Source organism: Castor canadensis, chromosome 10 (genome assembly GCF_047511655.1).
Source record: "Castor canadensis chromosome 10, mCasCan1.hap1v2, whole genome shotgun sequence".
In the NCBI taxonomy this organism is placed as follows: Eukaryota; Metazoa; Chordata; class Mammalia; order Rodentia; family Castoridae; genus Castor; species Castor canadensis.
The window spans coordinates 62068952-62081241 of NC_133395.1; the positions used below are offsets into that span (position 1 = coordinate 62068952).

Genomic DNA, 12290 nt, shown 5'->3' on the forward strand with positions numbered 1-12290 from the left:
TGATCTCAGTTGTTTGTCTAAATGTTGGTATCAAACATATGTTCTTACTTAATTGTAATTAGTATCTTCAAAGGACTAAACACCAAGTTTAAATTCATTACTTTGATAATTTTCCCTTTTTTTCTTTTTGTGGCAAAAATGGGTTTGAAACTCAGGACCTCACACTTACTACCTAGGTGCTCTACCACTTGTGCCAGGTCTCCAGCCCTTCCTTTATTTATAGACTTTAATCTCTATGTAGGCTTAGGCTGAAACATGTTCCATCAGCCAGCCTATGTATTGACTAAAGGATCTAGTCAAATGCAGAGAAAGGTCAACTCAGAGTTCTAGTGATCAAGTCATTTTAATAACACTTTAATGTATAATTAATACAGATGTGTTTGTAAATTGATAGTATGTTCATTGTAATGAATTTACCAATTTAATTTGTCAGGAAACTCAAGACAGTGAGTTCAAATTAAGACACAGTAAAATTGTAATTTCTCAAGGTAAACAAGTTTAAAAACTAGTTGGAAATGAAATTTTAGAGCTGGGGAAATCCAGAGTACCATCTAATATAGTAGTCACTAACTACATGTGGCTAAAGTTTGGGGGGTTTGTTGGTTTGATTTGCAACACTGAGGATTGATTTTAGGGCTTCACTCCCAAATAGCTGAGGTTGCACACATGTACCACCACACTGGGGGTAATTAAAGTTACTTAAAATTAAATAAAGTTAAAAATTCAGTTCCTCATTTTTACTAGTCACAATTTAAGTGCTCAGTAGTCACATGTAGCTAGAGACTATCATATTTGGCAGCACAAATAAAGAATATTTCCATCATCATAGTTCTGTTAGCATTGGTGTTGAAGCCAGAGGAAAAGATTTAGGCCATGTGAAGATGGTCAGTAGTTAATTCAGCAAACATTTTTTGTCAACTTCTGTTCCAGTCTCTCTAATTGTAAAACTAAACAAATGATGACAATATGTAAGCAACTGAGTAGAGCTAAGTGTTACAATGGAAGAGTGCAGGTACTGGGGACCTCAGAGAAGGGGTAATCTGATTCTGGTGCAGAGTGTCAGCATTGAAGGATGACTAGGATTTCCTGAAGAAGAAATTCTTCATTCACAAGGTAGTCCTCAGTCCAAGAGGTTGAGACACCTATTAAACATAGGAAAATGTTAGCAGAAACCAAGACTGAGTGAATTGTCAGAGTGGTACAGTCACAGAGCAGGAAATGAAGGTGATGTTACTGACTGCTGAGCACTAGATTGAAGACTAAGACTAAGACTAAGGATAGCTGCAAGACTAAGGGGTCAGTAGAGGAAAGTAAAAAGGGCATGTAGATCCTAGACTGATACAGGAGAAATCTCATAAACTTTTTGTTCTTGGGTATAGTCTCTTGTGTATAAAATTGGCCCATTCTGCTAGGTTAGGGGAAGTCCTTAAAATGACAGATCTACACTAATAAAAAGAATGATGCTAAGAGTTACTCATGTAGAGCTTACACTAACAGCTAACATGTATATAGATAGTGCTTACTACATGCCAGTCATTGTCCTAAGCTTTTGACATATGTTAAATCACTTAAGCATCATGACAACCTTTTAAGTACTGAATTAATTTGAAGGCCTTCTGACAGGAATGAGAAGAATGAATGGTTTGGTTTAGCTAACCATTAGTAAAGATAGGTTATCAACTATTATTCAAGTATATAGGCTCAAAAGATTTCCTCTATATTATTGTTCTCAACCTCCACCAGCAAGCATAAAGAAGTATTTGGCCTTCTGTAATCCCAGCTACTTGGGAGACAGATTGGAAGGATCATGGTTTGAAGCCAGCTACACAAAAACCTAGTAAGACCCCCCCACCCCAGTCTCAACAAATAAACCAAAGGTCGTGGGGCATGCCTGTAATCTTAGCTACATGGGAAGCACAGGTGGGAGGATTGCAGCTGAAGCCAGCCAGAGCAAAAATGAAAGACCCTGTCTGAAAAATAACTAGTCAAAAGGGCCTAGGGATGTGGTTAAATGATAGACTGCCTGCCTAGCAAGCATGAGGTCTGAGTTCAAACCCCAGTATGGCAAAAATAAAATCAAGCACGCAAGCAGTTGGATTGGAAAGGGTAAAAGGATTAGGCATTCCAAAATTTTGAGTGCTTTCAGTAATGCATATTGCTGTTGCCAGCTGAATTGTGACTCCCTCCTTCCAATTCATATTTGGAAGTCCTCCCCACTTCATATTTCAGACTAACTGTATGTGGAGATAGATTCATCACAGTGGGAAGACTGTAAAGACACACTGAGAAAACTCCATTCTCCAAGCCAGAGGCCTCAGAAAAAACAATTCTGCCAACACCTTGATCTTAGATTTGTAGCCTCCAGACATGTGAGAAAACAAATTTCTGTCCTTTGTTATGGCAATCCTAGCAAGCTAATATGGTGGCCAAGGTCATTCATCTGCAAGAACTGCAAACATGAAGATATGTTCCTGGATTATCTTGCTATATCTGCTGAACTCTCTACTGAGTTTCAGAAATAGGGATGTAAACTGTTTATTTTCCTCAGACCTACCTTAATGTCAGCGAAGAATGCAAACTATGAGTCCTTTGAGGTTGAAGAAATTAAATTATTCTGTATAATCAATGCCATATGAAGGTTGTTTCCAACAATTTGGTTTCATAGATTTTTTTTTTTTACAGAAACGTAAATGGCACTTTTAAGAGTTAATGTGTCATTAACATATTATGATTAGGTGTCTCTCCAAATAATTTCAGTTGTTTAGAGTATTCTAGAAACAAACTTTAAAATTACTACTTAAAATCAAAAGTTAAATTTTGGCCATACAGAACAAATTACTTTATTTTTTTCTGGGTTTTTTTTTTCCCCTATAAAGATTCTAAAATATCTGTACTAACTTTATATGTTGTTTACTGACTCCTTCAGGAGTAGTGATACTTTTTAGAGAATAAATAGTAGCATGGCTTACTCATTGCCATCTGGCAACTTACCAGTAATTACTTTAGAAAGGCTGGTTGTTTCCCTGAAAGTCAGAGTAGGGAGGGAAATAACCAGGCTCTTCCCCCTCCAGAGAGGGACCTAAATATGTATTCAGTGTTTTGAAAAAGACCTAGGATGACCTAGGAAACTTCCCTTCCATCTGAGAGGTTTAAATGGTGCTGTATAGAAGATGAAAGGTGGTTATTTTTCTCATTCTCATTTTACTTGTAAAGAACCTACACTGGCAACAATTAAGTAAAATTAAAGTATGAACCAAGAAATTACTGTTGGAATGTACAAGAATATTTGCACAATTATGCTTAGCAATGATTAATAGAAGTTGAAATTAGATAGTAAGGTGTAATTTATACCTGACTGTTTGTTTTTAAATTACTCATTCATTATTTGTTTCCTTTAAAATACATGCAGATGTTATTAATAATGAATATGCCTTCTAGTCATTTGAATAGGCAAAACATAAATAACAATGTGTTGGTTTCTTACTCATTAGTCATATTCTAAGGCAATTCTCAAGCCCTGTATTTCCTTATAAATATGCATTTAGACTTTACCTCACTTTGCACACTGGCTAATAAAGATTTAGTTTTTAAGTGAGATGCATTAGAGGTGTTTACTATACAAGAAAAGTTTGTTGAATGGTTTTGTTACCAATATTCATTTTTTAGTTAACTTTAAAAAAGTAAATCTGGGTTGGACTAAAGGATATCTTGGGTCTTGCTAGCCTGCCTTTCTCCAGGCAAATGCTCTGCTTATTTAAAGGTATTTGCCAATGTCTGGTACCAGTGCTACAGAATCGTCTTTTTCTTTTATTCTGCTTTTGCTGAAACTTTTTTTTTCTTCCCTGAAATAAAATAAAAATGATTTTATTTTATGCTTTTAAATTTTATCTGTCCTCTTCCATGTTTCCTACAAGCCATTTTAGGTATCTTTATTATTTATTAAGGAAGTTAAGGAACATAAGACTTTAGTTATATTTTTCTAAATGTATGTAATCTTCATTAATGTATTACTGGGCATATTTTATAGCTTTAGTCAGTGACATTTTTATTATCATACCTTTTTGTATTATTTTAATGTAATATTGGTTTGTACATACATAAAAATTACAGTCAGGTGTGGTGGCTCACACACCTGTAATCCCAGGTACTCAGGAGGCAGAGATTGGGAACATAGCAGTTCAAGGCCAGTCACAGTAAAAAGTGAGACTGTATCTCAACAAATAAGCCAGACATGATAGTATATGCCTATAATCCCAACTACTTGGGAGGTAAATGTAGGAGGATGGCTGTCTGAGGCCAGCCTAAGCAAAAAGCTCAAAAAGCAAAAAGGGGTGGATACGCTGGACACCGGTTGCTCATGCCTGTAATCCTAGCTACTCAGGAGGCAGTGATCAGGAGGACTGTGGTTTGAAGCCAGCCCTGGGCAAATAGTTTTCAAGACCCTATCTTGAAAACACCCAACACAAAACAGAGCTGGCTCAGGTGGTAGAGTGTCTGCCTTGCAAGCGTGAAGTACTGAGTTCAAACCCCCCAAAAAATTATATGATACTTTAAGATGTAAGAGATTATGAAATTGTATTCCACTTGTGGTAAATGAGTGTAAAATGGCATAAGAACCCAGATAATTTGGAGATACGCAAACTCTGGTTTTCGAACTGCTCAAAAATCTTTTTATTATTTACCAGAAAGATATGAGTGGGTTCAGAATTTCATTAAGAACCTTTATTCCAAAGTATCCCTCATTTGATCTGCAGTGTTGGCAGCAGTGAAGTCATTCTTGACCACACATACATTGTAGGTGTTAATTTCTTCTAACCACACATTTTCAAATTATTCTTTTAAAAATAATTATCTCGTTGGTATTACTCAGTGGCATAACTTGAATCCTATACCATGAGGTCAGGCAGTTGTGTGTTTTGTTTAGTACTCTGTCCCCATTATCTAGAACAGAGCCTCCCATGTAGTAAGGCTTGAGTAAATGTTGTTGAATGAGTGAATTCATTCCACATACGTCCCAGTCAACATTCATCTGCGTGTTCTAGTATGTAGAATTTTATAAAGAAGTCAAGGTGTTTGTTCATAATGAACTTTCTTTCTAATAGTATGGAAACTTCTCAATATAAAACTCACCAAATAATTGCCCAAAATAATTTCAGATTATGGCAAGTACTAGGTACAAAGTAAAATGTATTAGTATGGTAAAAAGAGCTTGAAGGATGTATATGCTATACACTTTGGTGGTCAGGAAAGGTCTTTCTGAGAAGATATTACTTGAGATACTAGAGTGATAAGAAGGACCCAGTCTTGTGAAGATCTTGGGAGAAGAACCATAGTTAAAATATTCCCCTAAATAAAACTTGCATGGAGAGATATTTATCAGATGCATTTTAAAGCCGTCTACTTGCCTATAATTCTTGAAGTTTTGAGAATCTTCTTGGGGAAAAAGTCCTTAAACAGAAAAGGTAACTACTTTTTTCTGCCTGCCTTTTTTTCCTCTTTGGTTATCTTTGATTACTCTGATTACTGTTAAACTATCTTGTCATGCTCCAGCATTTCTCTGTTCACTGATTCATTATTTCTGCTCTTATTTTTGTTTCCTTTGGATTAGCTCCAGCTTTTCTCAATGAGTTGGAGCCTTAATCTACTAATTTTCCATCTTTATTGCTTCAGTAGAGAAATTTGCTGTTACAGTTCTTATTCCTTTATTAAAGTAATGGGTATTTTTCTGTCTAGACACTTTTAAGATTTTCACAGTTTTGGTGTTGTACAGTTGTACTGTAGTATGCCTGAAAATGGATTTTGATTTGATTCATCTAGAGACTTGTGCTTGTCAATTTTGAGAATTCATGTCATTAATCACTGTGGGAAATTCTAACCTGTTATGTCTTTAACTGTTGCCTTTCTCCTGTTGTTTTCTTCTTTTGTAACTCCTATTATAGTGTGTTTTGAACTTTGTCATTCTGTCCTCTGTATCTCATTACTTCCTTGTTATATTTTACATCTCTTTAGCTTCCTATGTAGCATTTAAGGACCCTTTTTTTACATGTGTTTTTCTAGTTCATTGTTTTCTACCAGGATTTATTATTATTTAGTCCATTCTTTTATTTAACTTCAGTGACCACATTTTTTTACTTCAGGCATTTCTAATTGGTTCTTAAATCCATATTTTATTGCTTTTTATTTTCTCATAATTTACATTTATTTTAATAAATATAATTATTTAAAAATTTTAAATATTTGAAGATTTTAATTTTACTGACTGTATCTAAAAACTTTTGTTATTTGGTTCTTAAGGGTCAAATCCTCCTGTTTATATTGCCTATTTTAATTTGGTAGACTAATTTCTTATGGTTTATTTTTGAAGACTGCATAGTTACCATTGCATGAACTTTTTCTGCAGGAATTCTCAGCAGCCTGGTTTAAGGTTGTTTCTCTTCAGAGATATGTACATTTGCTTTTGCCAGGTACTCAGGTTTTATTAGTCATAAACTAACTTGTAGATTAGTTTTTTAGCTTGGGGGTTCTTAGGTTATGTGACTAATAAAGACTTAATCTCTAGATGAATTTGAAGGTAATTTAGTGGTCTTGAATTTTTCAGAGAGACTTTTCCCCAGGCAAAAGCATAGGAGCTTGTCTCTTTATGTTGAGGGTAGAACTGTTCTAATTTCTTCTTTCACTGGATGTGTAGTTTTTAGGGAGCTTCCTTATCTTACTGAAACTCAAGGCTTTTAGCTACCAAAGTCATCAGCACCCTCTTACACCAGATAAACCTCTCAGCTTCTATTTGGCCTTCCTGAGTTTTCATTTCTCTTTATTCTTAACTCCTTTTTGCAAGCTTGTAGTGTGTTATACCCTGCTTTTTTGCATTTCTTTTTTCTTTTAGCGGTACTAGAGCTTGATCTCAAGGCTTTACACTTGCTAGCAAGGTGCTCTACCACTTGAACAATGCCCCCAAGCCTTTTTTTGCTTTCATTATTTTTCAGGTAGTGTCTCAGGCTTTTTGCCTGGGGCCAGCCTCAGATCATGATGCCCCTACCTATGCCTCCTGTGGAGCTGGGATTACAGATGGGTGCTACTACAATCAGCCCTGTGGGGATATTTTTAGGATATTGCCCATCCAAACAAGTCACTCACATATGTGCTAGCATTTTAATGGATTCGTTTTCTACTTATTTAGGTACTAATGGATTTTCTTTTTTTGCTGGAACCAGGATTTGAAATTAGGACTTCATACTTGCAAAACTGCCACTTTACATTTGAGCCACACCTCCGGTCCATTTTGCTCTGGTTATTTTTAGAGATGGTTTGTTGCAAACTATTTGCCAGGCTGGCCTTGAACCATGTTGCTCCCGATCTCAGCATCCTAAGTAGCTGGGATTACAGGTGTGAGCCTGGTACTAAGGGATGTTTTAATAATGAAACTTTTGTTCTTTACCAACGTGCCTCTGTAAGGGCAGTGAGAAGTGACCTTTCAAAAATGAAATTTGCACCTAATCCCAGGTCTTGGTTTTTAAATAATATTCCCCTAAAAGGAACCAGGGAAAAGTACAAAGTGAGCCCAGAATAATTTGTCATCTCAGAAAGTAAGAAAGTACTCACAAACAGTAGTTACACCATGTTATATAATATCTTGGCTTTCAAGAATTAAAACAGCTTATTGAAAATCTGGTGGCTATTCTATTCCATTTTGTTTTAGCTTACTACCACACCTTCCTATTAAGCAGTTTTCTCTATTCTCTGCAAAACAAAAAAGAAAAATGGAGTTTTAGTAAAATTTTGTTTTCCTAAATACAAGCATTAGGAAGTCAAATATATGCCTCCTGAATTTAGATGTTGAAGCCACAATACTGAATACCTCAGAGTACGACTGTATTTGGAGATAGGGCCCTTAAAGAGATTATTATGGTAAAATGAGGTCATGTAGGTGTTCCTTAATCCAGTTTGACCAGTGTTCTTATAAGAAGAGGGAATTTGGACACCTAGGGGGGTTGCCAGGATGTGGAGGCACAGAGGATAACCCCATGTAAGGGCACAGTGAGAAGATAGCCATCTATAAGCCAAGTATGGAGGGCTCAGAAGAAACCAAACCTGCCAAGCCCTTGATATTGTATTTCTAGCCTACAAAATTGTACAAAAATAAATTGTTTAAGCTGCCTCATCTATAGTATTTAGTTAGAGCATCCCTAACACACTAGTGCAAGGATCTGGTGACTTTTCAGAATTCATCATGAGTGTCTCACATGCGGTGTTCCCTTTACTTTTTTTGTCAAAGCAATATTTTATTTATTACATACCAGAGTATTATTACAATCTCCTGATTAATGGCTTTATTTTTAAGATTATTGCTCTATTATTTTTAAAACTATAGCGGGACACCAAGGATGGGCGGACATAAAGGAAAATCCTATGTAAGGACACAGTGAGAATTGACTTTTTAAAATTGAAATTCACACCTAGGTCCCAGCTCTTGACTTATAAATGCTATTCCCTTAAAGGGAACCAAGGTAAAGTACAAAATGAGCCCAGAACAATTTGTCATCACAGAAAGTAAGAAAGTACTCACAAACTGATAGGTACATACTGTGGCTAGATGATTCAATGGGAAAGTATATAGCCTTTTCAACAAATGCTGCTGGTGCAACCGGATATATACATGCATTAAGTTGAACCCTTACTTCATGCCAGATATAATTATTAACTGAAATGGATCAGCAATCTAAATATAAAAGCTAAAGTTTGAAAACTTTAATAAGAAAACATGGGGTCAATTTTCATGACCTTGGATTTGGGAGCAGATTCTTGGATATCATACCAAAAGTGTAAGAGACAAAAGAAAAATATTAGAACTTCATCAAGATCTACTCTTTTGTATCAAAGAACATTATCAAGGAAGAAAAAACAATCTACAGAATGAGAGAAAATATTCCCAGACCCTATATATACTAAAGGTCTATATACTAGAGACCCTATATATACTAATATATAAAGGAATTTTACAAGTCAAAAGAGAGAGAGAAAAGACAATCCAATTAAAATTGGGCAGACAATTTGAAAAAAAAATTCCTCCAAATAAGATGTACATGGCCTACAAACTCATGAAAAGATGCTCAAACATCATTATTCATTAGGGAAAGTCAGAACAAAACCATGAAATAAGACTTTGTGACTGCTAGAATGGCTGTAATAAAAATGTAAAGGCATTAGCAAGATTGTAGAGAAATTGGAACACTCATACATCATTGGTTCAACCACAGTAGCAAAATTGGCTGGTTCCTCAAAAAGTTAAACATAATGTTACCATATGATCTAGCAATATATACACAAAATGGTGTATGTAGTCAAGTACTTGTACATACTCATGTTTACAGTAACACCAGTCCCAATAGCCAAAAGGTAGATGTAGCCCAAATGTCCACCAGCATTTGAATAGATAAAGGTGTTCATTGAATTATTCTTGTACTTTTTTCTGTAGGCTTAAAATTGTTCAAAATAAAAAGTTGGGTAAAGAGGAAATTTGGAGGGTAACCTTGCCTAAAGTTTATCTGATTGAACTCCTTAGGAGACTGAGATTGAAGGATCTTCATGATCCAGTGTCTGCCTTTCTTTGTAGTCTTATCTCCATTGTACTTCTGAAGTTAAGCATTAGCTTTATCATACTATTTCCCTTATTCAAATTGTTCTTTCACTCTTTTTACTCCACTCATTTTTATTGGTGTATATTACAGCACATTTCAATACGCACAAACCACGTTTCAAGTGCTTGATAGCCATATCTATTAGTCTGTGCTATCACTAAGACATCAAAGCTACAGATAAATATAGAAACAATAGAAGGTATAAAGAAAAATGAATAACATTGGTTATAGGAAAATAAAGTAAAAAGAGGAAGCAATGAGAAAATATTTGCAGCATAATGCAGTGCTGTTATTAACATGCAAATCATTCATACAAATTCCTAAGAGAACTTTCTAAGTCGAGAAAATAAATGGTAAGGTAACATAATAAGACAATTTAAAAAAGAGCTAGCATAAAATACAAAAATAATAAAGAAGTACAAATTTAGCTCAGTGATTAAGAGGTTACCTATCATGTGTGAACTCCTGGGTTTAATCTCCAGCACAAAAAAAAGTGCAAGTTAAAACAGTGATAATGCAGGGCTGAGATGTAGCTTGGTGGTACAGTGCTTGCCTAGCATGCTTGAGGCCTGGGTTCGATCCCAGCACCAAAAAAGAAAAGACCAAAAAAAAACAGTAATAATGTTCTATTTTCATCTGTTAAGGCAACAAAGAATTTAAAACTATGATTTTCAGGATTACACAGAATGCAGTTAAAGGGTGTTCTTTTAGACTATGAGAGGGACGGTAAAGTAGTGAAGCCCTTTTAAAAGGCAAATTAGCAACAGGCACCAGAATTCCTTTTCTGGGAATTAACAATATTAATTATAGACAAGGGAAAACTGTATACCAAAATGCTCACTGTAGCATTTTCTATAATATAAAACCTGAAAACCACCTAAATTCCTTACACTAAAGGAATATTTAAGTAATTTGAGTACAGTCATTTGATTGAATATTTTGAGTAATGTAACGTGTCTTTTTATAATATTAAACTAAAAATTAGGTAGAGAATTAAATATATCTAGAATTAGATGGAAATCCTGTGTAGATGACAAGACCAAGAAATTTATCAGAACATTGATAACATTTATCTTAGGATAGAAAGACTTTAGACTTTATTTTCCCTGTTTTCTGGTTTTCTTGTTTTTTCAAATGTCATAAAATTAGTATACATTTTGCCTTTATAATAAAAACTACTTTAAATGATGGGATTCATTTAATACATTCTTACTTACAACTTAGACTATATAATTATGCTCAACTCAAACTCTACCTATCAATTTGTAAATACTTTTAGAGAAGCAAAATACTTAGTATTTTCCCATAGGTGAATTCCCATAGATGATCCAAATATTCTGGGACTTGACTCTGTCTTTGTTACAGAGTGAAGTTTATTGACTTTCCAATAGAAATTTGCCACCATCTTTTTTTCTATTCTCTTTATTTCCGGCCTAAGTTTGACCTCCAGAAAAGTTGGTTTTATAAATGTGTAATCTCCATTTTCCTTCCCAGTTTCATAAGGTTAAATAGTTCACATCTTCTCTCTTATTACCAGTACTTAGTATTTTTAAATGGTGATTTGCTCTTGTATTCTTTTGACTAATACTTCTTTCCCACATTTTAAGGTTATTCTGGTACAAGTTAACCCTGGAGAAGCATTTACAATTAGAAGAGAAGATGGGCAGTTTCAGTGCATTACAGGTAAGGATTGCAATTTATTGACACTTGTGACCAAGAAAATCAAAACTTTATGATACTTGATAGTGTATATGCCTACAACTGCTTCTTTTCTTTTTCACTATTACCATGTAAAAGCACAAACCTGAATATTGTTATCACTTAAGTGTTGCAGTAGTCTCTTTGTCCTGGTTTCTTGACTAATCTTACTATACTATTTGATTGTTTATGTTACTTCTCTGCTGAAAATCTTCAATGGTTCTTTTATTTAGTATTTCAAAAAGATCATTTCACCCTTCTAGTCTTGTTCCCACTTTTCCCTCTAACATTGTTTCCCTTCAGTCTTCTTAAAGTGGGCTTATTCACTATCTCGCAACCTGTCATATGTTCTCAGTACTATTTTCTTACCTAATATTCATCCCCACATCATCATCATTCCAGCCTATCCAAATGCTTCAGTACTTTAAGATTCATCTTAGCTCTTACCTTTAACAGTTTTGTTGTCTTCCTTTACTGAACATCTCCTTAGTACATTTAGGCAGTCCTGTTGCATGTTTAGCAGAATCTCTACCCATTAGCCACTTCTTACCCCATTTATGACAAGAAATAAATAAATAAAATGTCTGTAGTTTCACCAAGTCCCCTGGGGGACAAAATTGACCTCAGTTGATGAGAATCATTTTCAGCATGTGAGCATGAGAGTAATAGAAGTCACTGGCTAAAGTGGTCCCCTAATCCAGTGTGACTGGTATCCTTGTAAAAATGGAAATTTTAGGCCATACACACACACACACACACACACACACACACACACACACACACAGGAAGTATGTCACGTAAAGATGCAGATCTCTGGTTTGTTGACATCCTCAAGCCAAGGAATGCCAAAGATTGCTACCAAAAGGAAAGAGACATGGAACAGATTTTCCCTTCTGTCCATCCAAATGAGCCAGCCTTGCTATGAGGAACCTCCATCCTGATTTCCATAGAGGCTGG

General features: G+C 35.1%; 1 protein-coding gene across 2 annotated transcripts in view; it reads left to right on the plus strand.

Moving 5' to 3' along the window:
* Fndc3a (fibronectin type III domain containing 3A) overlaps nucleotides 1–12290 on the plus strand; it is a 146689-nt gene that overhangs the window by 40615 nt on the left and 93784 nt on the right. For both annotated transcript variants that reach the window (XM_020170863.2, XM_074043403.1), the window contains exon 3: nucleotides 11243–11318. In XM_020170863.2, the coding sequence (XP_020026452.1) occupies nucleotides 11243–11318 (76 nt within the window). The remainder of the gene's footprint in view (nucleotides 1–11242; nucleotides 11319–12290) is intronic.